Source organism: Erythranthe guttata, chromosome 11 (genome assembly GCF_056151865.1).
Source record: "Erythranthe guttata isolate IM_541 chromosome 11, IM_541, whole genome shotgun sequence".
NCBI classification, from domain to species: domain Eukaryota; kingdom Viridiplantae; phylum Streptophyta; class Magnoliopsida; order Lamiales; family Phrymaceae; genus Erythranthe; species Erythranthe guttata.
This window is the reverse complement of record NC_142543.1, coordinates 9,137,141-9,160,248: the sequence shown is the minus strand read 5'-3', so window position 1 is coordinate 9,160,248 and position 23,108 is coordinate 9,137,141. Positions and strand designations below refer to the sequence as shown.

The window sequence follows — 23,108 nt, the reverse complement described above, 5'->3', positions numbered from 1 at the left end:
AGAAATGTATATACGAGTCTCGTTCTTTTTCCCCTTTCTCTTCTCCTCCTTCTGCCGCCGCACCGCCACCGCTGCTGACCGCCGCTTTCATTGATTTCGACGACCCTCTTCCAACCATACATATGAGGCTGCAACTTTCTTTTCCCCTGCCCCTGCCCCTGCCCCTGCCCCATCTCTCTTCGGAGATCGCTCACCCTTTCCCCCTTTGTTGAGGTACCAATCCATGAATTTATAAACATATGATTGATGATAAACATGAATGTTATTTAAGTTTGTTTACTTATATATGTTATATTCGATTTGTTTAGAGAAAATTGTGGTTGATCATGAATCTGCATCTATAGACTATATGTCTGTTTGTTAGAATTTCAGAATTTTAATATGTGGAGCTTTGTTGGACGTTGTCGGTCAACGCGCTCAGACTGAAATCGAAGACCTTCAGATTGCCGTTCTCGTCCAGGAGAAGATTCTCCGGCTTCAAATCGCGGTGGGAGATGCCGCGGAGGTGGCAGTAGCTGACGGCGGAGATCAGCTGCTGGAAGTACTTCCGGCTGAGATCCTCACAGAACCGGCCCTTGACGACCTTCGCGAACAGCTCGCCGCCGTTGACGAAGTCCAGTACGAAATAAATCTTCGTCCTGGTGGCGAGAACCTCGAACAATTTGACGATGTAAGGGTGGCGCAACCGGCTCATGGTCGAAATCGAAATCTCGCGTTTTATGTGCGCCATTAGATTAACATTGTTGTTGAGCTTGCTCTTGCTCACCACTTTCACGGCGACGCTCCGGCCGTTGGAAATATCCCTAGCGTGGTACACTTTCGCGAACGCGCCGCAGCCTAGAAGCTTCCCGATCTCGTACTTTCTGAACAACGCATTCTCCGCCGATAAAGCCATGTTTGCGGCGGAAGACTGCCGCGACTAGGGACCGGAAACCGAAAACTCGTCGTTTCCCGGCATCAGTGCGCAATAATTCAGAGACCGGAAAAAACAAATTTCGATTTTTTTTTTTTGGTGAAGATTAGGTTTTAGAAAAGGGATTGGTTGTAAGGTTCTATTCTACAGCTAATAATAATTGGGCGGGGGATGAATTGTGTCCGATATTGCAGTAAGTGGGGGAGAAAGAGTATGAATGGATATCGGACCACTATTTAGTCTTGCTTGAGAAAATATCGGGTAACAAGTTTCAAACTTCTGCCTACTTTTATCAATAACAATATTTTTGTTCGTTGTTTTTCATTCATATCTTGCCTTCATTGAACAAAGAAGTAAATTTTCTTTATTGCTAACGGTTTTGACTCTTATTGAATTGTTCAAATGTATAAAGGCATATGTTGATCAGCATATATAAATTGAATTTCTTTTTGTAGGACATTTCAGCATATTTTTTTGTCTTTAGCTTTCCTCGTCCAGATATTTAATTGGTAAATATGCTTGCTTAGTTACCTCTTATTGTTAATCGATGCAGAAATTATTGAATTTGCTCGACCGGCTGTTACTGGCAATTGCTTACCTACGCGGCTACACTCCAACTTTATTCAAACCAAATTTGGTGTGAGGGAGGACTATTTGGCAAGTTTTCATCTATTTTCGTCTTTTCGAATGTAAAATTAAAGTAATCATACTGACGGTTGTTTATTCGCTCTCCGTAGTGGCAGATGGTAGATCATCAATGCAGAATTTTGGGTTGTTCTTTCTTTAAGGCTGTTTATAGCCTGTGTTTGCATTTTTCGTGATGCGCAGAAGCTGGTGAAGGATTCGTCGAGAGATTCTAATGGAGTTCGCCGGAATGCTTTGGTGCTATCCGGAAGCAAAAGACCGTCGTCGGAGTCTTTTCGGAGCAGTGATGATCGTCGATTTAGCAATGCCAATTCTTCCTCATGCTCTTCGTCATATGTTCTCCATCTGTTTTCCCCCAGCCATTTCTCCGCCTACAATCGGAAAATTCCAGTTAACTAATTTTTGCAACCCTAGGTTGATTCGCGTGCTCGTCAACGGTTGCGAGTACAGAAACCTCTGTATTAATGAGTCAACTCAGCCGTAGAAGCAATTGATTGAGAAATTTATAAAATGGCGAAGCCTCAAGTAACTATCACTCTCGGCCGCTCCGGTCAGGTACTCATGTAATTCTGCCCCTTTTTGTTTTCGTTATCCATGACTGTGGACTGCTTAATTTTGCAATCCTGTATTAATTACTTTTCATCTCAAACGAGATTTCCGCTCATCGTCGTTTTGATAATTAAGCTAATTCTGCGGGTGTTTGCATTTTTCGTGATGCGCAGAAGGTGGTGAAGGATTCGTCGAGAGATTCCAATGGAGTTCGCCGGAATGCTTTGGTGCTATCCGGAAGCAAAAGACCGTCGTCGGAGTCTTTTCGGACCAGTGATGATCGTCGATTTTGCATTGCCAAAAGGTGATTGTTGCTTTCACCTTTCTACTGGTATTTTATTTCAATTTACTTTCTAGCTTGTGCATTTGTATAAGTGGAAATTAGCAATTTTTTTTTTATGATTTGTTGATTCAGAATGAGAGTGGGTGTCAGTGCACGGAGCTACGGGTACAACAGCCGTTTAGACGGTAATAGTTAATTTCGTAAAATAGATGCTCTCTCGTGTTAGCTTTTTTCGTCTCTTTTTAATCAATAAATTTCATGGTGTATTTAAATTTTATTGCTGTAGATTGAAGAGGTCTTCGCCTGAAACTAACACGCAAGAGAATGTCAAAGCATATAGAGCTCGAAAACGAGAGGCGTAAAAAGATGGAACTACACGACAAGGCATCAAGAGCTACACCACCTTCTAGAAGGGCTGCTGAAACACAACCGATAGGTTCAACGATTAAAAATTCTTATGCTTCTTGGAATTCAAATGCAGCGAAAACGAGATCCCCCCCGAAAGAATTCCAAAATATTCTGGTGGATTTTCTAACAACCCCATGAATTCTGTTGGTCAACTGCCTCATGTACCATCAATTAGGCCGATAGATGCTTCAAGAGAAGAGCATTTGTCGATGAGGGATGCCTTGGAATCTTCTAGGCCAGATTTACCTATATTCACCACTCCGAGAGGTTTTCTGGATAATGGCAAGATGGTCACCGATCTTCCTCCAGCAACAGGTGGCATGTCCAGACCTATTTACCAGGTAAAAATCTATTTTATCTCATATTCCGTTTACCTCGACTCCTCTGTTTTTGTTTAGCTCTGTTTTGGTGATTTTTTCCTTATTTTAAGATCATGCATTGTTGAAGCAGGTGAAAGCGATGAGGCAACTACAACTTAGAAAATTGAGGCGTGTGGCAAACAAGCAAATGTGCCGCAAACCGCTGTAGCTGAATTTATGGTTTGTGTTTCGTTTGCACAATTTTTCTTTTTACCTTTAATCAAATGAGGTCTGGTATCGATTGTTTAATTTATGCTACGATTCTCGACTGGAATTTCAACTAATGAATGTAAACACTTTCATTGCAGATCTGCTTGGGGGGTCTCGTGTGCTGATCATATTAATACGTTAACCTCATTTTACATAGTCTGGTAAAACATATTAGAATTCAGCTACGCTCTATGATTCCATGTTCTCTTCTGTATCACAAAATGCTGCTTGTTTATTTAGTACAGGTTGGTACTTTTGAAATTTTCTTATTAGTTTTAAGTGTATCATGTTGTATTACTGTTATTATTAGCTGCAACAATAAAAGGTTTCTGATAGTTATGTGAGTATTAGTTTCTCTGATTTTAAGCACATTAAAAGTGACATCTTCGCTAGGTTAATCTCATTTTACACTTCTAATTCTATAATAAAATATAAAGACTTCACTAATTTGTTTAGGTATGTAGTTGTTTTCTTTATTTATTAATATGATATGACTATATATATACCTAGCCTCTTTTGTCAGTGTTGCGACTCTAATCTATAAATTCATTATTTTGTTTTTCAATTTTGCATTGTTTTCTCTGGGAATCCGAGTTTCAAACATGTACATGAGTTAGGTTATCTATGTATAAGTTTTATTATATTGGTTTATAGGTGGTAATCTGGGTACATGTGGTTGCCTTGTATTATGATTTTTCAGAATCGTTGCCTTTGCTTCTAGGTTTATCAGTTCTGTTCTTTTTCTGTGTTTACATTTATTACAGCAATATTCATTTTTTATTAAATCGTTTCCTTCCATAATTTGGTTTTAATTTCTGATAACGGCATTATGCGCAGGCCTTTGTGTGAGCATCATTATTCAATCACTCAACAATTCGTGCAGGGGTGTTCTTCACGGGGCGCACAAAGCCGGACAAATATTTGCGGATGAAGAAAATATTTGATTTAACACAGGAAAAATTTATCGTCGTCCTCATCTTCCACCTCCAATCTTTTTAAATCCCACAGTTACTTTCTCATGTTGCTTTGTGCAGATAATAATTGATTTCAGTTATGATTTCAGAGCGCATTTTCCGTAAGCATGATGCTCTTTTGTTTTTATTGCATGCCACACATCCAATTAAAAGCAGGCAATTAATAGCTTCAAGCAATAGGACCGTGAAAGAATGAGCCCTAAAATGGGGAAAATTGACATTCATTATGAGGTTCTTTTACTATTCATTATCAGGCTTTAACCATTTGCATTTGTTTTCTTGTTGTTTGTCTTTTTTCCAAATTTGGAACTAATATTTCTATTTTGACTTTAATAGGGTCAGCCATGATGCCTCCTTAATGCATCATTCTAAACTTACATTGCCAGCTCAAGGTGATCTTACGAGGGAAAGTATTTTTACGTGCATCGTTGATATTTCCTCGAAAGTGTTCTTCTATTTGGTTTATTCTTTTTTGTTTATTGTTTGGTACAAATTGCTATAGATGGGTGGTTCTTTTGACGCTAATATGTTGGATTTTTTTTATAGGCTCCGTTTCAATTCTTGATAATTTGGAACCATTGCTCCTAATCAAAACGACTGTTAGATTTCTTAGGGCCTCGTTTGGGAACATTCGATGGAGCTTCATTATATTGTCTATCATGCCTAATCATGATTGCCAAACAAGGCTTAAGAGTACAAAATCATCATTTTTGTTAATCCTTGCAGCTAAAAGAAAAGTTGGAGAAACGTCGATTAATGAAATCAGCTCGAGATCCCACGAAATTATTACATTGGTATATTGTGATTTTATTTAATTTATTGTTTATTTATTCGATAACTTTTGTCGCAGACTATTGAAAGCTGTTCTCGTGACTTTTTTGGAAGGGACAATGCGAGCACTCTTACAGCTGCTGTGGTGTGAAATTTATCTAACAACAAAAAAATAAAGGTATAGCATTATTTAATGTTTTCTAATGGGGGAGTAATTTTATTGACAGAATTTTGTCGATTTGGCTGGAAGTGAAGGAGCATCTTAATCGTTATCAGCAGGCACAAGGTTAAAAGAAGGCTGTCGTATTAACCGAATAGAATATTCTGTTTATTTGTTATATGTTGATTGGGAAGAATATTTCTTAGGCTGCAACTTTGCTGAAATGTGTTGTCCATTATTTATAGGTATTGATATCCTCAATCAAAAACATAGTGTTGAAGAACTAAAAACAATTTATTTTCTCTCTGTTTTCGACAATATAATTTTTGCAGTGAAAAATCAATATTTGCATACTATAATTTCTGTTTCGTAAATCGTATTACTCTAAAAACAGTTGGGACTGTGCTATTTATGCTCACTGTTACGCGCAGCTTTCCGATTGTCGACTTCGGCGATGCTTCGATTGCTTCTTCGGGTTTCGGAAATTTGTTCTGATGAATGATGATGTTAGGAGTTTATATATTGGGACGCGTTTGTTTGTTTTTAATTTTTGTATATACTGATGTGTGTCGATCGTTCCGTGTAGGTGGATTTGGTCATAGAGACTGACAAGAAATGCGAAGAACTCATTTTCGATTTTCTCAAACTACAGTTTGTATTTCTCGGTACCGTTTTTATTTTTATTACGACTTTTTTCTGAGGGGAAACTACAGATAAATCCCTAATCCAAAACTTGAAACACAGATCAGTCCCTAGGTAGTTTGCCCTAGCATTTCAGTCCCTACTCACACGCCTAACATGCAGATCAGTCCCTAATGTGAATTTTATATATTTTATTATATTTTCTTCTCACTCTCACCCTTTTCTCTCTCCTGCTTTTCTCTCTCTTCATCTTCTCTTTCTTTCTTCTCTCTCTTCATTTCTATCTGCTTTCTTTCTTCTCTATTTCTTCTCCATTTCTCTCCTCTGGTTTCCCCTTTTTTCCGGCGAAAAAATCACTGTAAAACCCACCCACCCCACAATGGCTACAAATGATGTATCTAACGATGTACCCAGTGTGATTCTTGGAAGTTGTCGATACAAAAATCAACTTCACATTATTTCCATAAAAAGTAATTCGACATTAATGGAGATATATGGTGCTATTATCAACAAATGGAATCATATCCATCCAGATGCACTGATCCTCCAATACTTGGCTCCTCGGGAAAGATTGTATGTGACATTGGGCACTGATGAAGATGTGGAGAATATGGTTGCATTGCATCTGATAATGAAGATGAGTGTGGTCGACATTGTCGTGACCTGCAAAGATGAAGCTAATTCGCGTGGAAAGAGGGTTCGCACCGATGGCTGGTAGGTCTCCATCTTTTTCTGTACTGCTGAAATGCATTTCTTTATGGTTGTTAATTATTGTGTGATACATAGTATAAAATATGGCACATAATAGTATCATGCTAATATAAATATGGTATGGACGTATGATACTTACAGTACGTAACCTTGATCTGAGTAGTATGGGTGATAGGTAAATTTGGTACTGCTGGTGGGAAAACATAGTATCATATAATGAGGAAGATAGTACGTTACCTTCATCTGAATAGTATGGGTGATAGGTAAATTTGGTACTGTTAATGGGAAAACATAGTATCATATAATGGGGAAGATAGTACGTAACCTTCATCTGAATAGTATGGGTGGTAGGTAAACTTGGTACTATTTGTGGAAAAACTTAGTATTATATAATGGATAAGATAGTATGGAACCAGTGCATTGTTATGATATTTTCATGTACATTGTTATTTGGATTCCACTCTATTGTAATCCATTTTTAAAATTTTTTTGAAACCAAAAGCGGCGATCAATCGATGGAAATCGAGGGTAATCCGCTTGGAAATTCAATTGATGCATGGAGACATTGCATCCGTGGGGAGAATCAGTTTTTTAAAGATCCTGATGATTTTAGGCATATGCTGAAAAACTATTCTATTGCTAATAATCGATCATTTAAGTACATGAAAAATGATCAACAAAAGATCATAGCAGTATGCATTCACGAAAACTGCAAATGGAGGGTTTATGCATCATTGTACAAGTCAGATAAGTTATTTAGCATTCGCAAGTGCAATCTTGAGCACACTTGTGGTGATGCTACTCTTCGTACAAGGGGTCATCCTAAAGCCGATGCTACATGGATTGCCCAAATTATGAAACGAAAATTGAGAACGCAGCCAGCTTACACACCATGTGGTATGTTAGAAGATATCCGAGACGATTATGGTCTGGAGCTTCAGTACTACACAGCATGGAGGGGTAAAGAAAAGGCAATGCGTGATATCCATGGTGATGAGACGACATGTTATGATAAACTGAGACGCTATTGTCGTGCATTAAAAATGCATAACCCTGGTAGCATGGCAGAGTATGAGATTGAACCTGCTACTCAAAAGTTTATTCGAATATTTATTAGTTTTGGGAGTTCTATTTCCGGCTTTCATCGGTGTAGGCCGATGATATGTTTGGATGGGACTCACATTAAAAATAAGTACAAAGGATGCTTGCTTTCTGCTGTGTGCAAGGATCCAAATGATTCCTTGTATACATTGGCATACGCAGTTGTTGATGCTGAGAATGATAAAAACTGGGAGTGGTTTTGCATTAAACTGAAACAAATTCTAGATCTTCACAATGACAATAGATCTTTTACCATTTTCTCTGATCGTCATTCGGGGCTTCTTAAAGCCGTCCCGATGGTATTTCCTAGTAGCCACCATGCATATTGTTTGCGACACTTGGTGGATAACTTTAGAACTCAGGTATTTTGTCACCTCATGTCATACTTTTGTATAACATGTTTCATACTTTTGTATAACATGTTTCATACATTTGTGTAACATGTGTCATACTTTTGTATAACACATTTCATACATTTGTATAGCATGTTTCATACATTTGTATAGCATGTTTCATACATTTGTATAACATGTTTCAAAATAATATAGGTCCTGAGGAAGTACCCATTGCACAACAAGTCATATTGGGCGAGTGTTTTACATAATGCTGCATATGCTCCTACTCGGCAGGAGTTCGATGCAACTATTTCTCGTATAGTGCAATCTATGCCTCTCGCGGCATCATTTATTTCGAATTCTGATCCAAATCATTGGGCGAATGCCTATTTTTCTGGAGAAAGATGGGGAATCGTGAACAATAATCAGGCAGAAAATTGGAATGGTTGGGTTAAAGATGCCCGATCTTTGCCTGTTCCATCCATGATTGATCACATACGGATCAAAATAATGGAGATGCTAGTTAAACGACAAGGAAAAAGTTTGGCAATGACTGGCATATTGTGCAAGAAAATTCTAAAGAGATTAACAATCAATCATATGGCCTCTCGTTCCTTAAAATATTGTAGATCAAGTAGTACCGCTTTTGAGGTATATGATGAGGACAAGTCGTATAAGGTTGACTTGCAGCAGAAGACTTGTTCTTGTAAAGCATGGCAATTAGAGAAACTTCCATGCAAACATGCATGTGCATGTTTGGAGTCAAAAGGATACTCAGTATATGAGTTTGTGGATCCATGCTTTCATATTGATACGTACAAACAGGTATATCAATTCACGATTAACCCAATTCCCTCGTTTGATGAGGACTTTGACTTGTACGATGCGTGTAATGCTCCGCCCGATGTCTTTGTTAATGCACCTGATTCGAGAACTCGACCGGGACGTAGAAAGACAAAAAGAATTCCTTCACAAGTGCAAACTCGTAAACTGAATTGTACTCGGTGTGGGAAGCCTGGACACAATCGTCGTACTTGCACACAACCAATCTGACTAGCAATTTTTTTTAATGTAAATACTGTCTGCATTTGTGTTAATTAAACTAACTAGTCTTGTTTCTAATGTAAATTTTATGTTTTTCATCAGGGAGGACAAGATGGAGGAGAGCTTACATGATTGCCCATTATGTTATTCAAGTGATTGAAGTGAATGAAAACTGGCTGTTTGTACTTTATTATTATGTGATTTGCACTATGTTGTTTTGAACTTTGTACTATGTTTCAATTTGCACTATGTTTTTGCTATTTGTAGTTTGTACTATGTATTAGGTACTCTGTTCATTGATGGTTTATCATTTTCAGTCTAATGGTACTATTTTTATTTACACATGGTATTGGATATGAGATAGGATGGTATGCGCATTGTTGGTTGATGGTTTATCATTTTCAGTCTAATAGTACTATTTTTATTTACACATGGTATTAGATATGCGATATGATGGTATGCTTGTTGCTGCTTGATGGTTTATCATTTTCAGTATAAAGGTACTGATTTGATTTACGCATGGTATTATCTATGAGATAGGATGGTATGACTTACTCAATTTATGACCGTTACAATATAGCCGTTGCTTATAATATAGCCGTTGCTTATTGTCAGAACTAGTCAAGTCATAATATGACCATAAATGACACATAGGCTCATTTGTTTCTAATTCATGGCTTCTTCTAGTAGCACCACTCAAAGGGAAATGAGTGGGTTAAAATACAAAAAAGGGAAATGCAAGCGTCTTGATTGTGGGAAGAAAACAATAATCATGGTTTCAGAAACTATTTCGAATCCCGGAAGGTTATTTTACTGTTGCCCACACCATGGCTACTCCCATTGGTGTGAACCATTTGAAGTTGGGCAAACTTTTTCCAACTCAAATCGTGAAGAAAATGAAGCTACAAGTGCGTCGATGAACCAAGTCCATCAAGAAAGTGAAGTGAAGAATTGCAATTCTGAAGGTGGAGTAGTTCATAGTTTGATAGTGTTGAATCTAGTAGTATTTGCAGTCTACATGCTATGTAAAACCTATGTACTGTTGTTTAATTAGTGAACATAAGAGTACAATGTATAAGCTGGTAAAGTTTGGGTTCTTCAGCATTTATAGTACGCTTTGTTAACCAATTAAGTATAATGTATAAGCTGGTAAAGTACAAGTGAGTCATCACTATAGTACCATGTGTTCACTGATAAAGTATATGTTTGCCATTCATATAGTATTTTTACACTCTATATATTATTGTCGGGCCAATGCGTCCATATGATCGCATTTTAAGACACAACTCTTCAGTTTTAGACTATTAAGAATGAATGGAGACAATGTGGGAGTAGATCAACATCGACTATGGTAAGAATTGAGGAAAGTATTAGTTTTACACTTGAGCAATGTAGACTTGTATGAATATATTGTATAGTATATGAGTATCATGTATGAAATTCAACATATTTATGGGATCTTGTATTCAAACGCAACAATAATGCTCACCTACCTTAAAATAATCATCTAAAACATAATTTATGCATCTCCCGTACTTATTGATCATTAAAACGTCGATGAAATTGGTACAATTCAATTCATCAAAAAATATAGTACGCTTTGTTCACCAATTAAGTATAATGTATAAGCTGGTAAAGTACAAGTGAGTCCTGACTATAGTACCATTTGTTCACTGATAAAGTATATGTTTGCCATTCATATAGTATTTTTACACTCTATATATTATTGTCGGGCCAATGCGTCCATATGATCGCATTTTAAGACACAACTCTTCAGTTTTAGACTATTAAGAATGAATGGAGACAATGTGGGAGTAGATCAACATCGACTATGGTAAGAATTGAGGAAAGTATTAGTTTTACACTTGAGCAATGTAGACTTGTATGAATATATTGTATAGTATATGAGTATCATGTATGAAATTCAACATATTTATGGGATCTTGTATTCAAACGCAACACTAATGCTCACCTACCTTAAAATAATCATTTAAAACATAATTTATGCATCTCCCGTACTTATTGATCATTAAAACGTCGATGAAATTGGTACAATTCAATTCATCAAAAAATATAGTACGCTTTGTTCACCAATTAAGTATAATGTATAAGCTGGTAAAGTACAAGTGAGTCGTGACTATAGTACCATTTGTTCACTGATAAAGTATATGTTTGCCATTCATATAGTATTTTTACACTCTATATATTATTGTCGGGCCAATGCGTCCATATGATCGCATTTTAAGACACAACTCTTCAGTTTTAGACTATTAAGAATGAATGGAGACAATGTGGGAGTAGATCAACATCGACTATGGTAAGAATTGAGGAAAGTATTAGTTTTACACTTGAGCAATGTAGACTTGTATGAATATATTGTATAGTATATGAGTATCATGTATGAAATTCAACATATTTATGGGATCTTGTATTCAAACGCAACACTAATGCTCACCTACCTTAAAATAATCATTTAAAACATAATTTATGCATCTCCCGTACTTATTGATCATTAAAACGTCGATGAAATTGGTACAATTCAATTCATCAAAAAATATAGTACGCTTTGTTCACCAATTAAGTATAATGTATAAGCTGGTAAAGTACAAGTGAGTCGTGACTATAGTACCATTTGTTCACTGATAAAGTACATGTTTGCCATTCATATAGTATTTTTACACTCTATATATTATTGTCGGGCCAATGCGTCCATATGATCGCATTTTAAGACACAACTCTTCAGTTTTAGACTATTAAGAATGAATGGAGACAATGTATGACTATATTGTATAGTATATGTGTATCATGTATGAAATTCAACATATTTATGGGATCTTGTATTCCAAACGCAACAATAATGCTCACCTACCTTAAAATAATCATCTAAAACAATAATGGAGACAATGTGGGAGTCAATCAACATCGATTATGGTAAGTTTTTTGTGAATACACATGTGAAGTACGCTTTGTTCATCAAATAAGTACAAGTCTATTGTTGACAAGGTATCTTCGAATGGACTAGACAGTATTTGTTGCTCATTTTTATGGTACGCTTATATTCTTTATACAAACTAATTAATCGCAAAATAAAGTACCATGTGTTCAAAAGGCAAGTACATTTCATCGAAACATATAGTACAATGTATACAATGAAAAAGTACGAGTAGAGCTAATCAATAGTATTATTAGCTCTACAACAAAAGGACAGATTGTTTATGGCATAAAAACACATTCACCTGTTCATTAATTAATTACAAAAAAGACAAGAACCCCAAAACACTTCCACTCCCAGTTTTTTCACAATAACGCCAGATCTATTTCATATTTAGCTTCCACTTCTACTCCCCGATGCCTCAGAAAGATAGCTGCTAGTTTTGGGCGAAGTATTTTGATATCGCAAGTTTTTGCCTTAAACCAAATTTCTTCACTGTTTACAGCATGACAATATGCCCACATGCAGACAAACAAGCCGCAATCAAGGTTCCCATCCTGCTGCCTGCATCCATGAACCCATTTAGCTTCCGATTGTATCTGCAACCCAGACCTTCTTTCAACCACCTTGCTGTAAAACGAGGCCTACGAAAATAAAATATTATATTAGTCTACAACAATTCGCAAGAATAAAGAATAACTAATTACAAGAATATGGGCTTACGACATAATCCGCAATTCCTGGGAAATTCGGAGAATAGTCTATGGAGTTCCAATGGTAAATACATTTATCTATTGGGTTCAGAACAAGCAGGAACCAGTGTTCACTGGAATTGATAGGTATCATGACAAATGTTTTACTGAAGATATTTGCTGTGTTTAGCTTGTCAAAAGCCATCGTTCCAAAAATAGTAAAATCATTGAGAAGACGATCAAACTTGGCATCGCTCATTCGTTCTACGTCCATCCGAGGTCGCGACATTAACTCTTGCTACGAAACATAATAGAGAATATTAGATAACATTGTAATGTATGCAAAATTATTTGTTAAACCACTATATACCTGGGCAGGGGAGTCAAGGTAATCAATCTCATGTCCATGCTGGGTCATGATAGATTCGGAACATAATAGATTCAAGTACAAATCTATGTGTTCTGCACTCAGCATTTCATCAAATAAAAGTTCGCACATATGCCTTCCCGTCAACTGATGTGGGCCTCTCTCCACAATAATTTCACTACAGTAAGACATAACCACGTACTATTGGATAAGTAAACTTATACTATGTACAAAGTTACTACATACTATAACATGCAGTCAACATGTACCATTGGATAAGTAAACTTATACTATGTACAAAGTTACTACATACTATAACATGCAGTCAACATGTACTATGCATTCACTTGACATATACCATTAAAGACATTAACATGTACTATCAAGGTGGTTGTGCTCTTACCCTAAATCAACACTTTCCAAGAACTGATCCAACAATATCCTATCTTCTTCGGATATTTGGTCACGACGTACGTAGTCATTTCTTCCCCGGTAATAATCGGCATTCTATATAACGAATAAATCACACCAATTATGACAAAAAATAATAATAATGTAATACTAATATTAGATAAAAATACCTTGATCCCAGGGACTGAAACCGAAACCTTGGACACAGGAACTTGTTTACGACCACGTCCTCGTCCTCGTCCTCGCACGCGTGGAACTTTGGCCTTTGACTTTGGCCTTTGACTTTGACTTTCGTCTCCTTGATTTCTCTCTCTTTCTTCACTTTCGTCTCCTTGATTTCTCTCTCTTTCTTCACTTCGTTCTCCTTCACCTTCCATCCCCTTTCCTCCTTCATTTTCTCCTTCCTTTTCCCTTTCCTCTATCTCTGCCTCTATCTCTATCTCTTTCTCTGTCTCCGTCTCTCTCTCTTTTTCTGTCTCTGTCTCTTTCTCTTTCTCCTTCTCTTTCTCCTGCTCTTTCTCTATCTCTATCTCCTTCTCTTTCTCTATCTCCTTTTCTTTCTTTCTCTTACTCTGCATTTTTTTTTCTTTATTTTTTTCTTCTGTTACATTCCCCCTCTTCCTTTTTAAGTTATTCATCATCTGCTGCAACTAAAAAAAACAATAGTACGAAACATGTTATACCATAGTATTATATTAGTTGACATATAGTATATTCCAATGGGAATGGAAGTATGAATTTTAGGGTTTATTGTATTAATGACTTACAGATGTTGCTTCCACGTCTCCAATCTCATCTTCACTACTCTCAGAACTTATTTCCACAAATCTGTCAGCACTAATTCCAACAACTGGACCAGAAATTACTTCCAAAACCGGAGAAAGCAACGCTTTCTCTTTCGGGTACACAGAAAATGGTATAACCTAATAAACGTAAAAAATTTGTTAGCAAATACCTAATACATTATATATTTTGTAACTCAAAGTGTTACCTGCACTTGTTTTATCTGATCAAAAAGCAACCTAGCTGCTTCTTCATCGATTGGGATTTTGCTGTCTTGCCACCGGAAGAACCGGGGAAATTTGTAAACACTGGTGCTAACCCCTAGTGACGTGATCCTTTCATGCACCCATGCCTGCGTATTTTGGAATCAATATTAATTGGTATATTCAATATAACATAATATATATTCACTATTAGATATCACTTACCAATAAGCCGATAGTGCATCCATCAAAATACTTCAACCCCCCCTTCAGATACCCCTCCATATTCTCAACAAGAATATCATACACCAACTTTCCCCATGCAAAAGACCCTAAAACCTCCAAATCTTCTACATGCGGATAAATCCACCTTTCTAACGTTTTGTTCCCCTTTGGCAGTAGAATAGTATTTAACAGATAAATAGTGTACAATCTGCTGAAATCTTCAACAGATTGTTGATCGGTCATAACTGCATAGGCCTCCAGTTTATAACCAATATATGGCCTCGTCACTAAAGATAACTTACCATCAAAAATACGTGTGATGAAATCAGTGTCTCTACCATCCATATTCACATCCACCGGTACGCCTTCGTACTGCAGCCCTAATACGATAGATAATTGCTGCGGAGTGAATTCCAAGCGTATAGTATTTCCCCCAAACCAGAAGGCCCGATCTTCTGGATTGTACGCTTGCATGAGAGACACAACCCTATGGAAGCTGTGGTTTATTTTAGGCATGTCCATGTAGTGATAGAAGGGATTTTTCTTCAGTACTTCATGATGTTGTTTCTTCATCACTTTTTTCACACCTTCCATAGTTAGGTGAAAAGCGATCGGTGAGCACATGCAGCCTATTGATAGCTTGCTGCAATCTTCTTTTACAACAATTCCTGCAATTACATACACATAAAACAAATACAATTATAACAAATACAACGTACTATAAAGTTCCACATGTCAATACCATCCGAAATCACTAGTAATACCATTCAAAGGCACTGGTAATACTATTATGGCATATGACTTATACTACAGGACCATCAAACATTATACTTCTAGTACCACAAGTCAATACCATCCGAAGTCACAAGTAATACCATTCAAAGGCACTAGTAATACTATTATGGCATATGACTTATACTACAGGACCATCAACATTATACTTCTAGTACCACATGTCAATACCATCTGAAGTCACTAGTAATACCATTCAAAGTCACTGGTAATACTATTGTGGCATATGACACATGCTACAGAACCATCAAAGATTATACCATCTAAATGCACTATTAATACCATTACTGCGCATGACACATACTATAGAACCAGTACGAAAAATACAATAAGCCTCTTTCCCATATCCTATATGAAACCCTTGTTAGGACTCAAAATGCTTTGGGGACATGCTAATGTCACCGAAGAATAATACCCATGAGAAAACTGTTACAAAATCATGAAATTCGACAACAAATAAATGATCTTTGCAAACCCAAACAACAGAACAACAAATATTGGAACCGATTTAATGATTAGGGCAAACACCGAATAAAGTCGAGGCATAATACCCATGAGTGGATATGTTCAAAATCATGCAATTCTATAACAAATAAACCTTTTTGCCCTGCTTAAGCAACACCCAAATGGGTCTGTTTCCAAGAAAATGAAAAAAAAATAAAAAATCAAACCTTGTTGTTTACCCTGCTTCACCATTGTTTATAAATGGGTTTGTTTATACTATTTTTCTGCGGTTTGTTGATTCTTCGTGTTTCGTAATTTCTTCCTTCTTTGTTGTTTCTCTGTTGCGTTTCTTCTTCGTTTCTTCTTCGTTTCTTCTTCGTTTCTTCTTGGTCTGAAAATGGGTATTACTGAACGGTGGTTTTTTCTGCGCCTTTTTAGCTTCTTTTTTGTTGTTTGATTTTTGAAATGTAACGGGCAAAGAGCGTGTAATACAAACGGCGCGTGGGAAGTTGAAAAGAAGTTATATAAAATTAGTATAAAGTAAAGGGTATTTTCGTATTTGCACATTTTATTAGGGACTGATCTGCATGTTAGGCGCGTGAGTAGGGACTGAAATGCTAGGGGAAACTACCTAGGGACTGATCTGTGTTTCAAGTTTTGGTTTAGGGATTTTTCTGTAGTTTCTCCTTTTTCTGACAACATAAAATACGACAAGGAAAAACAAAAAAAAAAAATTTAAAAAATTGGAGTTTTGTAATTATTTTGGATTTTAGGTGGACAGATTAATAAAAATTGGCGTGCTTTTGCATTAGCCCTTTGGAAATAGCGGACTCGCCCCTAACACTACGTACAATAATACTCAGATAAATAATAGTGAATAAATTAACAGCCAAGTTTTTATGTAAAATTTATGTAATTCGGTTATTTACCGAACCAAATCGTATATTTTGTTCGGTAAACAGTATGAAATGTTGGCGTACCAAAATTTTGGTCCGGTTTTACCGAATTAACATCCTTAAATTTACCTATGGAGGGGTCTTTTCGTAAGATAAATACATAGTTGAGGGGGGTGGCTGTAATTACCCAAACAGGAGGGGGGTTTTCGTCAAATGTTAGGGCTGATTCAAGAATTAAAGGAAAATGTAACGAAACAATGGGTGCAACAATCAATATTTCAGAAATTACTGGTGGTAATATAATAATAAAAACTGCTTATCAGGGGTGGAACTATAACTACTCAAAAATATTAGGGCTAATTTTGTCATTAAAGGAAAATGAGATGAAAAAATGGGTGCTTAGAGCAATATCTAAAAAATTGACATGTGTATAATATAATAATAGGAAGGCCTTGGAAGGGGTGGTAATATAATTATCAGGAAAAAGTGGGTGCAGCAATCGGTATTTAAAAATTACTGTAGGATAATATAATAATAAAAATGTTTTATCAGGAGTTGAAATGAACTTACCCAAAAATGTTATGGATTATTTTATAATTAAAGGAAAATCGGAGGAAATAATTTGTGCAGAAAACAATATTTTGTTTATGGACCAAAATAAAAAATGGGATATAATATAGGGACCAAAATAGTAATTATAACACGTTAATTATAAATAATATAATAAATTATTGTTTTCTTAAATCGTAAATCGTAAAATTTGATCGCTTTGTCGATATTTAAGATTTATTTTAACATTTGAATCGACTTAAGTATGAATAATTGAATCGTAAGATTTGAATCGTAAATCATAAGATTTTAAACTCGGTATTGCGAATTTTCGTAAATGAGTCACACGCGATTATAGTTGAGGAGTCGAAGCATACTGCCTTGGTGGCAAATATTTCGGATATTGCAAGAGAGATCCACTTTGGTGTTAAATTTGCTATTTCGGTAAAACGACTGGGAAAATGGAATTGGTATAGCGCTGATTCTGCAATTTTCAAAACTGTTTCAGTCAAGGAAGTGGATTTCCATAAATTACAAATTGACCCCCTCTTGGGGTGCATTTCTTGTTTAAGGACAAAAATAAAAAAAAAAAACAAAAAAACCAAAAAAAAAACAATGTAGGTAATATAGGGACCAAAAATCGTAAACTTTGATCGATTAGCCGATATTTAAGATTTATTTTAACATTTGAATTGAATTAGATATGAATGAATTGAATCGCAAGATTTGAATCGTAAATCATAAGATTGTATGCTCGAGATTGCGAATTTTCGTAGATGTGACAGATATTTTGGATAGTGAAATAGAGATCCACTTTGGGGTCAAATTTGCAATTTGGGTGGAGCGGCTAGGAAGATGGAGTAAGTATAGGGGTGATTCTACAATTTTCAAAGCTATTTCAGCCAGGGAGGTGGATTTTCAAATATACAAATTGACCTCCACTTGGGGGCATTTCCGGTTGAAGGACCTAAATTAAAAATTTGTATATGAATAGGGATCAAATATGTAACTATTGCAAGTTTATTATAAATAATATAATAAATTAAAGTTTTTTTAAATTGTAGTTCGTAAAATTTGATCATTTTGTTGATATTTAAAATTTATTTAACTTTTGAATCGACTTAAGTATGAACAGACTGAATCGTAAATCATAAGATTTTAAACTCGATATTGCGAATTTTCATAAATGAGTCACACACGATTATAATTGAGGAGGAGTCGAAGCATTCTGCGTTGGTGGCGAATATTGCAAGAGATATCCAATTTGGGGTCAAATTTGCAATTTGGGTAGAGCGGCTGGGAAGATGGAGTAAGTATGTGAGTGATTCTGCAATTTTCAAAATTGTTTTAGCCAGGGAGATGGACTTCCAAAAATTACATGACCCCCACTTGGGGTTTATTTTTGGTTTAAGGATCAAAATTATATAAAAAAAAATGTATAATAATATAGGGACCAAAAATCGTAAAATTTGATCAATTTGTTGATAGTTAAGATTTATTTGAACATTTGAATTGACATAGATATGAATGAATTGAATCGTAAGATTTGAATCGTAAATCATAAGATTGTATGCTCGTTATTGCGAATTTAGTAAATGTGGCGGATATTTTGGATAGTGAAAGAGAGATCCACTCTTTGGAGTCAAATAAGCAATTTGGGTATAGCGGTTAGGAAGATGTTAAAATAAATCTTAAATATCAACAAAACGATCAAATTACAATTTAAGATATAAGAAAACTTTAATTTATTATATTAATTTTAATAAACTTGTGATGATGACAGTTTTGATCCCTATATTATATACCATTTATAAGTTTTGTCCTTAAACCCAAAATGCCCCCAGGTGGAGGTTAATTTGTAATTTCCGAAAATCCACATCCCACGCTGAAATAGTTGTGAAGATTGCAGAATCAACCCTATACATACTCGTTTCCTTAAACAAGAAATGCACCCCAAGTGGGGGTCAATTTATAATTTCTGGAAATCCACTTCCTTGACTGAAACAGTTTTGGAAATTGCAGAATCACCGCTATACTTATTCCATTTTCCCAGTCGTTTCACCCAAATAGCAAATTTAACACCAAAGTGGATCTCTCTTGCAATATCCGAAATATCTGCCACCAACGCAGTATGCTTCGACTCCTCAACTATAATCGCGGGTGACTCATTTACGAAAATTCGCAATACCGAGTTTAAAATCTTATGGTTTACGATTCAAATATTACGATTCAATTATTCATACTTAAGCACTTAAGCCGATTCAAATGTTAAACTAAATCTTAAATATCAACAAAACTATCAAATTTTACGATTTCCGATTTAAGAAAACAATAATTTATTATATTATTTATAATTAACGTGTTATAATTACTATTTTGGTCCCTATATTATATATCATTTTTAGTTTTGGTCCTAAAATCGAAAATGCCCCCAAGTGGAGGTTAATTGGTAATTTCCGAAAATCCATCTCCCTGGCCGAAACATTTTTTAAAATTCCAGAATCACCCCTATACTTACTCCATCTTCTCAGCCTCTCCACACAAATTGTATATTTAACCCAAAGTGGATCTCTCTAGCAATATCTTAAATATCCGCCACCAACGCAGTATGTTTCAAGTCCTTCTCAACTATAATCGCGTGTGACTCATTTACGAAAATTCGCATTACCGAGTTTAGAATCTTATGATTTACGATTCAAATCTTACGATTCAATTTATTCATACCTAAGTCGATTCAAATATTAAAATAAATCCTAAATATCGACAAAACGATCAAATTGTACAATTTGCAATTGAAGAAAACTTTAATTTATTATATTATTTATAATAAACATGTTATAATTACAGATTTGGTCCATATATTATATACCATTTTTAATATCGGTCTTTCAACCGGAAATGCCCCCAAGTGGAGGTCAATTTGTAATTTTCGAAAATCCACCTCCCTCGCTGAAATAGTTGTGAAGATTGCACAATCAACCCTATACTTACTCCATCTCCCTAGCTGCTCCACCCAAATTGCAAATTTGACCCCAAAGAGTGGATCTTTCTTTCAATATCCAAAATATCCGCCACATTTACGAAAATTCGCAATAACGAGCATACAATCTTATGGTTTATGATTCAATTCATTCTTATCTATGCCGATTCAAATGTTAAAATAAATCTTAAATATCAACTAATCGATCAAATTTTACGATTTTTGGTCCCTATATATTACATATATATTTTTTTTTTAATTTGGTCCTTAAACAAGAAATCCACCCCAAGTTGGGGTCAATTGTAATTTCTGGAATCCACCTCCCTGGCCGAAACAGTTTTGAAAATTGCAGAATCACTCATATACTTACTCCATATTCCCAGCCGCTCTGCCCAAATTGCAGATTTAACCCCGAACTGGATCTCTCTTGCAATATCCGAAATATCCGCCACCAACGCAGTTTGCTTCTAATCCTCCTCAGTTATAATCGTATGTGACTCATTTACGAAAATTCGCAATACCGAGCATAAAATCTTATGGTTTACGATTCAATTCGTACGATTCAATTCATTCATATCTATGTCGCTTTGAATGTTAAAATAAATCTTAAATATAAACTAATCGATCAAATTTTCTGATTTTTGGTACCTATATTACATACATTGTTTTTTGGTCTTTAAACAAGAAATTCACCCCAAGTGGGGGTCAATTTGTAATTTCTGGAAATTAACTTCCCTGACTGAAACAGTTTTAAAAATTGCAAAGTCACAACTATACTTACTCCATCTTCCATGCCGTTCCACCCAAATTGCAAATTTAACATGTGTGACTCATTTACGAAAATTCGCAATACCGAGTTTAAAATCTTTTGATTTACGATTCAAATCTTACGATTCAATTATTCATACCTAAGTTGATTCAAATGTTAAAATAAATCTTAAATATCGACAAAACGATCAAAGTTTACGATTTACGATTCCACCCAAATTTTACCTAATCGTAAAAAAAAGATAAAAAAAAAATGCAGCCTAAAAATCGATTTATGAAAGTATGTCGAAAATACATAATACGATAAGTTCTTGTACTCACCCGAGGCACCCGGCACCGCGCATTGCGCGGTGCTCTACACTAGTATATATATATATATATATATATATATATATATATATATATATATATATATATATATATATATATATATATATATATATATATATATATATATATATATATATATATATATATATATATATATATATATGTAGTTTCATTCTTGTACCTCAAGCACATCAATAGTACTTAATTAATTAAAAAAATAAACATTTGAACTAGTCCTTCATATAATTTTCTAACAATGTAATAACTAAACCTTGGTGCCCACGACTTCATTATTGATTTAACCATCATATAAAGCACAAATTAGATCCGAGAATTCAAACATCTCCAAAATAATTCTACCCAAAACAAAAAAAAAAAAAAGAAATCCAAAGAAAATGGTTTGAAAAACATCAAAGATGATCAAGAAAAAGAAAAACCATGTCCCAAGTGAAAAACAAGCCACCCCCATTAGTAATCCACCAAACACATGGCCTAATCTCCCACACCAACTCATTGCCCAAATTGCGATACACCTGAACCTAATGGAAAACATCACTTCTTTCGGTTGCGTGATCAAGACATGGAGATCGACCTCAAGGCAATGCATCGCAAATGGAAAATACCCGAAACAACCTCAACTCGCCGAAATTATTATCACTGGGAAAAAACGAGGCGAGAAAAATCAAGAACGTGGGCGGTCCCACACCATCGACATCCCGTTTCACGGCAAGTACCCCTACTACTACGATAAAAAACGAAAATCACCCAAGAACAATTTTTGTTCTCATCCAATGTATTTCAAGGGCCATTCTCATGGACAAGTAGTGGTCATCATTAATGAGGGGCCCAGTAATTTTTGTTTGTGGGAGCCCGCTAAGACACGCTCGCTTGGCCTTCCAGGTTGGAACCCTAATTTTTCATTCAGAACTTGCACATTGTCATCATCTCCATATGGTATCGACGGTTTCAGTGCAATGGTTATAACGGGTATTGATTCTCCTGCTTTCGCATTCAGCGGATGCGGCAAAAGTATCACCGAAAGGGCATTTTGGTCTTTTCAAGATTGTTGTGTCGAGGAACCTTATAACCAAGGCGAAAACATGCAGTTCACCAATGCCATTGGATTCAAAGGGAAATTCTACGCATTGACTTTGCAGGGGAGCGTTGTCGTGATAGAAGGAGACGTTGATTCTTGTTTTAGAATCGCGGCCGTTGGATCTAGAAGGAGTGTGCCTATTGGAGTCTCGAGGCAATTTAGGGAGTATTTGGTCGAATTGGACGGTGAGATTTTGCTCGTTTTTCTTGTGTCTAGAAAATGTATTGATGTTGTTGATGATGTTGAGGTGTTTAGGCTTGATATTGATAGGGTTTTGTGGGCGAAAATTGAAAGTATTGGAGATAGAGCTTTGTTTCTTGAGGATGAATGTTGTATGTGGGTTGATGCAAAAAAATTGGGGTGCAAAAAGAATTGTATTTATTTCACTCACCATAGGGTTAATGAGTGGTTGACTTTTGACTTGGGAAGTGGTGAAATTTCACCAGCTTTTGGTCAAGATTATGTGACGTGGGACATTGGAAGATTGAATAATTGAGTGATTTCAATTGAAATATATGAAACTTTGTTACTTTAA

The 23,108-nt window shown here is 35.7% G+C and overlaps 6 protein-coding genes and 1 long non-coding RNA gene across 11 annotated transcripts; 4 read left to right on the top strand and 3 right to left on the bottom strand.

Moving 5' to 3' along the window:
- The first annotated feature begins 15 nt into the window (after window positions 1–15).
- LOC105966534 (uncharacterized) lies at window positions 16–5,611 on the top strand. Of its 5 annotated transcripts, XR_016034296.1 has the most exons (11): window positions 16–213; window positions 1,467–1,570; window positions 1,651–2,113; window positions 2,281–2,438; window positions 2,523–2,575; window positions 2,677–3,139; window positions 3,249–3,337; window positions 3,466–3,528; window positions 4,205–4,572; window positions 4,678–5,290; window positions 5,363–5,611. It is a non-coding gene; the product is annotated as an uncharacterized LOC105966534 (long non-coding RNA). The 5 variants fall into 5 exon arrangements; XR_016034294.1 differs by lacking the exons at window positions 16–213; window positions 1,467–1,570 and having other exon boundaries at window positions 1,968–2,113; window positions 2,281–2,411; window positions 4,678–4,733; window positions 5,068–5,290; XR_016034293.1 differs by lacking the exons at window positions 16–213; window positions 1,467–1,570 and having other exon boundaries at window positions 1,968–2,113; window positions 2,281–2,411; window positions 4,678–5,257; window positions 5,340–5,611.
- Window positions 156–895, bottom strand: LOC148766955 (CBL-interacting serine/threonine-protein kinase 14-like). Its single transcript, XM_088825399.1, has one exon. It carries the CDS (start codon window positions 893–895, stop codon window positions 377–379), a length of 519 nt encoding a protein of 172 aa, XP_088681525.1. The 3' UTR covers window positions 156–376.
- A 367-nt stretch (window positions 5,612–5,978) lies between the features above and the next one.
- On the top strand, window positions 5,979–9,427 carry LOC105964710 (uncharacterized). Its single transcript, XM_012989213.2, has 2 exons — window positions 5,979–6,628; window positions 9,208–9,427. Exons 1-2 carry the CDS (start codon window positions 6,294–6,296, stop codon window positions 9,263–9,265), a joined length of 393 nt encoding a protein of 130 aa, XP_012844667.1. The 5' UTR covers window positions 5,979–6,293; the 3' UTR covers window positions 9,266–9,427.
- On the top strand, window positions 7,007–9,196 carry LOC105966533 (uncharacterized). The gene is made up of 2 exons (XM_012991093.2): window positions 7,007–8,088; window positions 8,275–9,196. The coding sequence occupies exons 1-2, from the start codon at window positions 7,141–7,143 to the stop codon at window positions 9,112–9,114; spliced, it is 1,788 nt and encodes a 595-aa protein (XP_012846547.2). The 5' UTR covers window positions 7,007–7,140; the 3' UTR covers window positions 9,115–9,196.
- A 2,486-nt stretch (window positions 9,428–11,913) lies between the features above and the next one.
- LOC148766954 (uncharacterized) lies at window positions 11,914–14,205 on the bottom strand. Its single transcript, XM_088825689.1, has 5 exons — window positions 13,678–14,205; window positions 13,500–13,603; window positions 13,100–13,274; window positions 12,761–13,027; window positions 11,914–12,681 (listed from the first exon to the last, which is right to left on the bottom strand). The coding sequence occupies exons 1-5, from the start codon at window positions 14,146–14,148 to the stop codon at window positions 12,403–12,405; spliced, it is 1,296 nt and encodes a 431-aa protein (XP_088681815.1). The 5' UTR covers window positions 14,149–14,205; the 3' UTR covers window positions 11,914–12,402.
- Window positions 14,206–14,234: 29 nt separating this feature from the next.
- LOC148766953 (uncharacterized) lies at window positions 14,235–14,852 on the bottom strand. The gene is made up of 3 exons (XM_088825688.1): window positions 14,719–14,852; window positions 14,499–14,642; window positions 14,235–14,430 (listed from the first exon to the last, which is right to left on the bottom strand). Exons 1-3 carry the CDS (start codon window positions 14,776–14,778, stop codon window positions 14,263–14,265), a joined length of 372 nt encoding a protein of 123 aa, XP_088681814.1. The 5' UTR covers window positions 14,779–14,852; the 3' UTR covers window positions 14,235–14,262.
- A 6,960-nt stretch (window positions 14,853–21,812) lies between these two features.
- Window positions 21,813–23,108, top strand: LOC105973368 (uncharacterized). Its single transcript, XM_012998392.2, has one exon. The coding sequence runs from the start codon at window positions 21,894–21,896 to the stop codon at window positions 23,067–23,069; it is 1,176 nt and encodes a 391-aa protein (XP_012853846.1). The 5' UTR covers window positions 21,813–21,893; the 3' UTR covers window positions 23,070–23,108.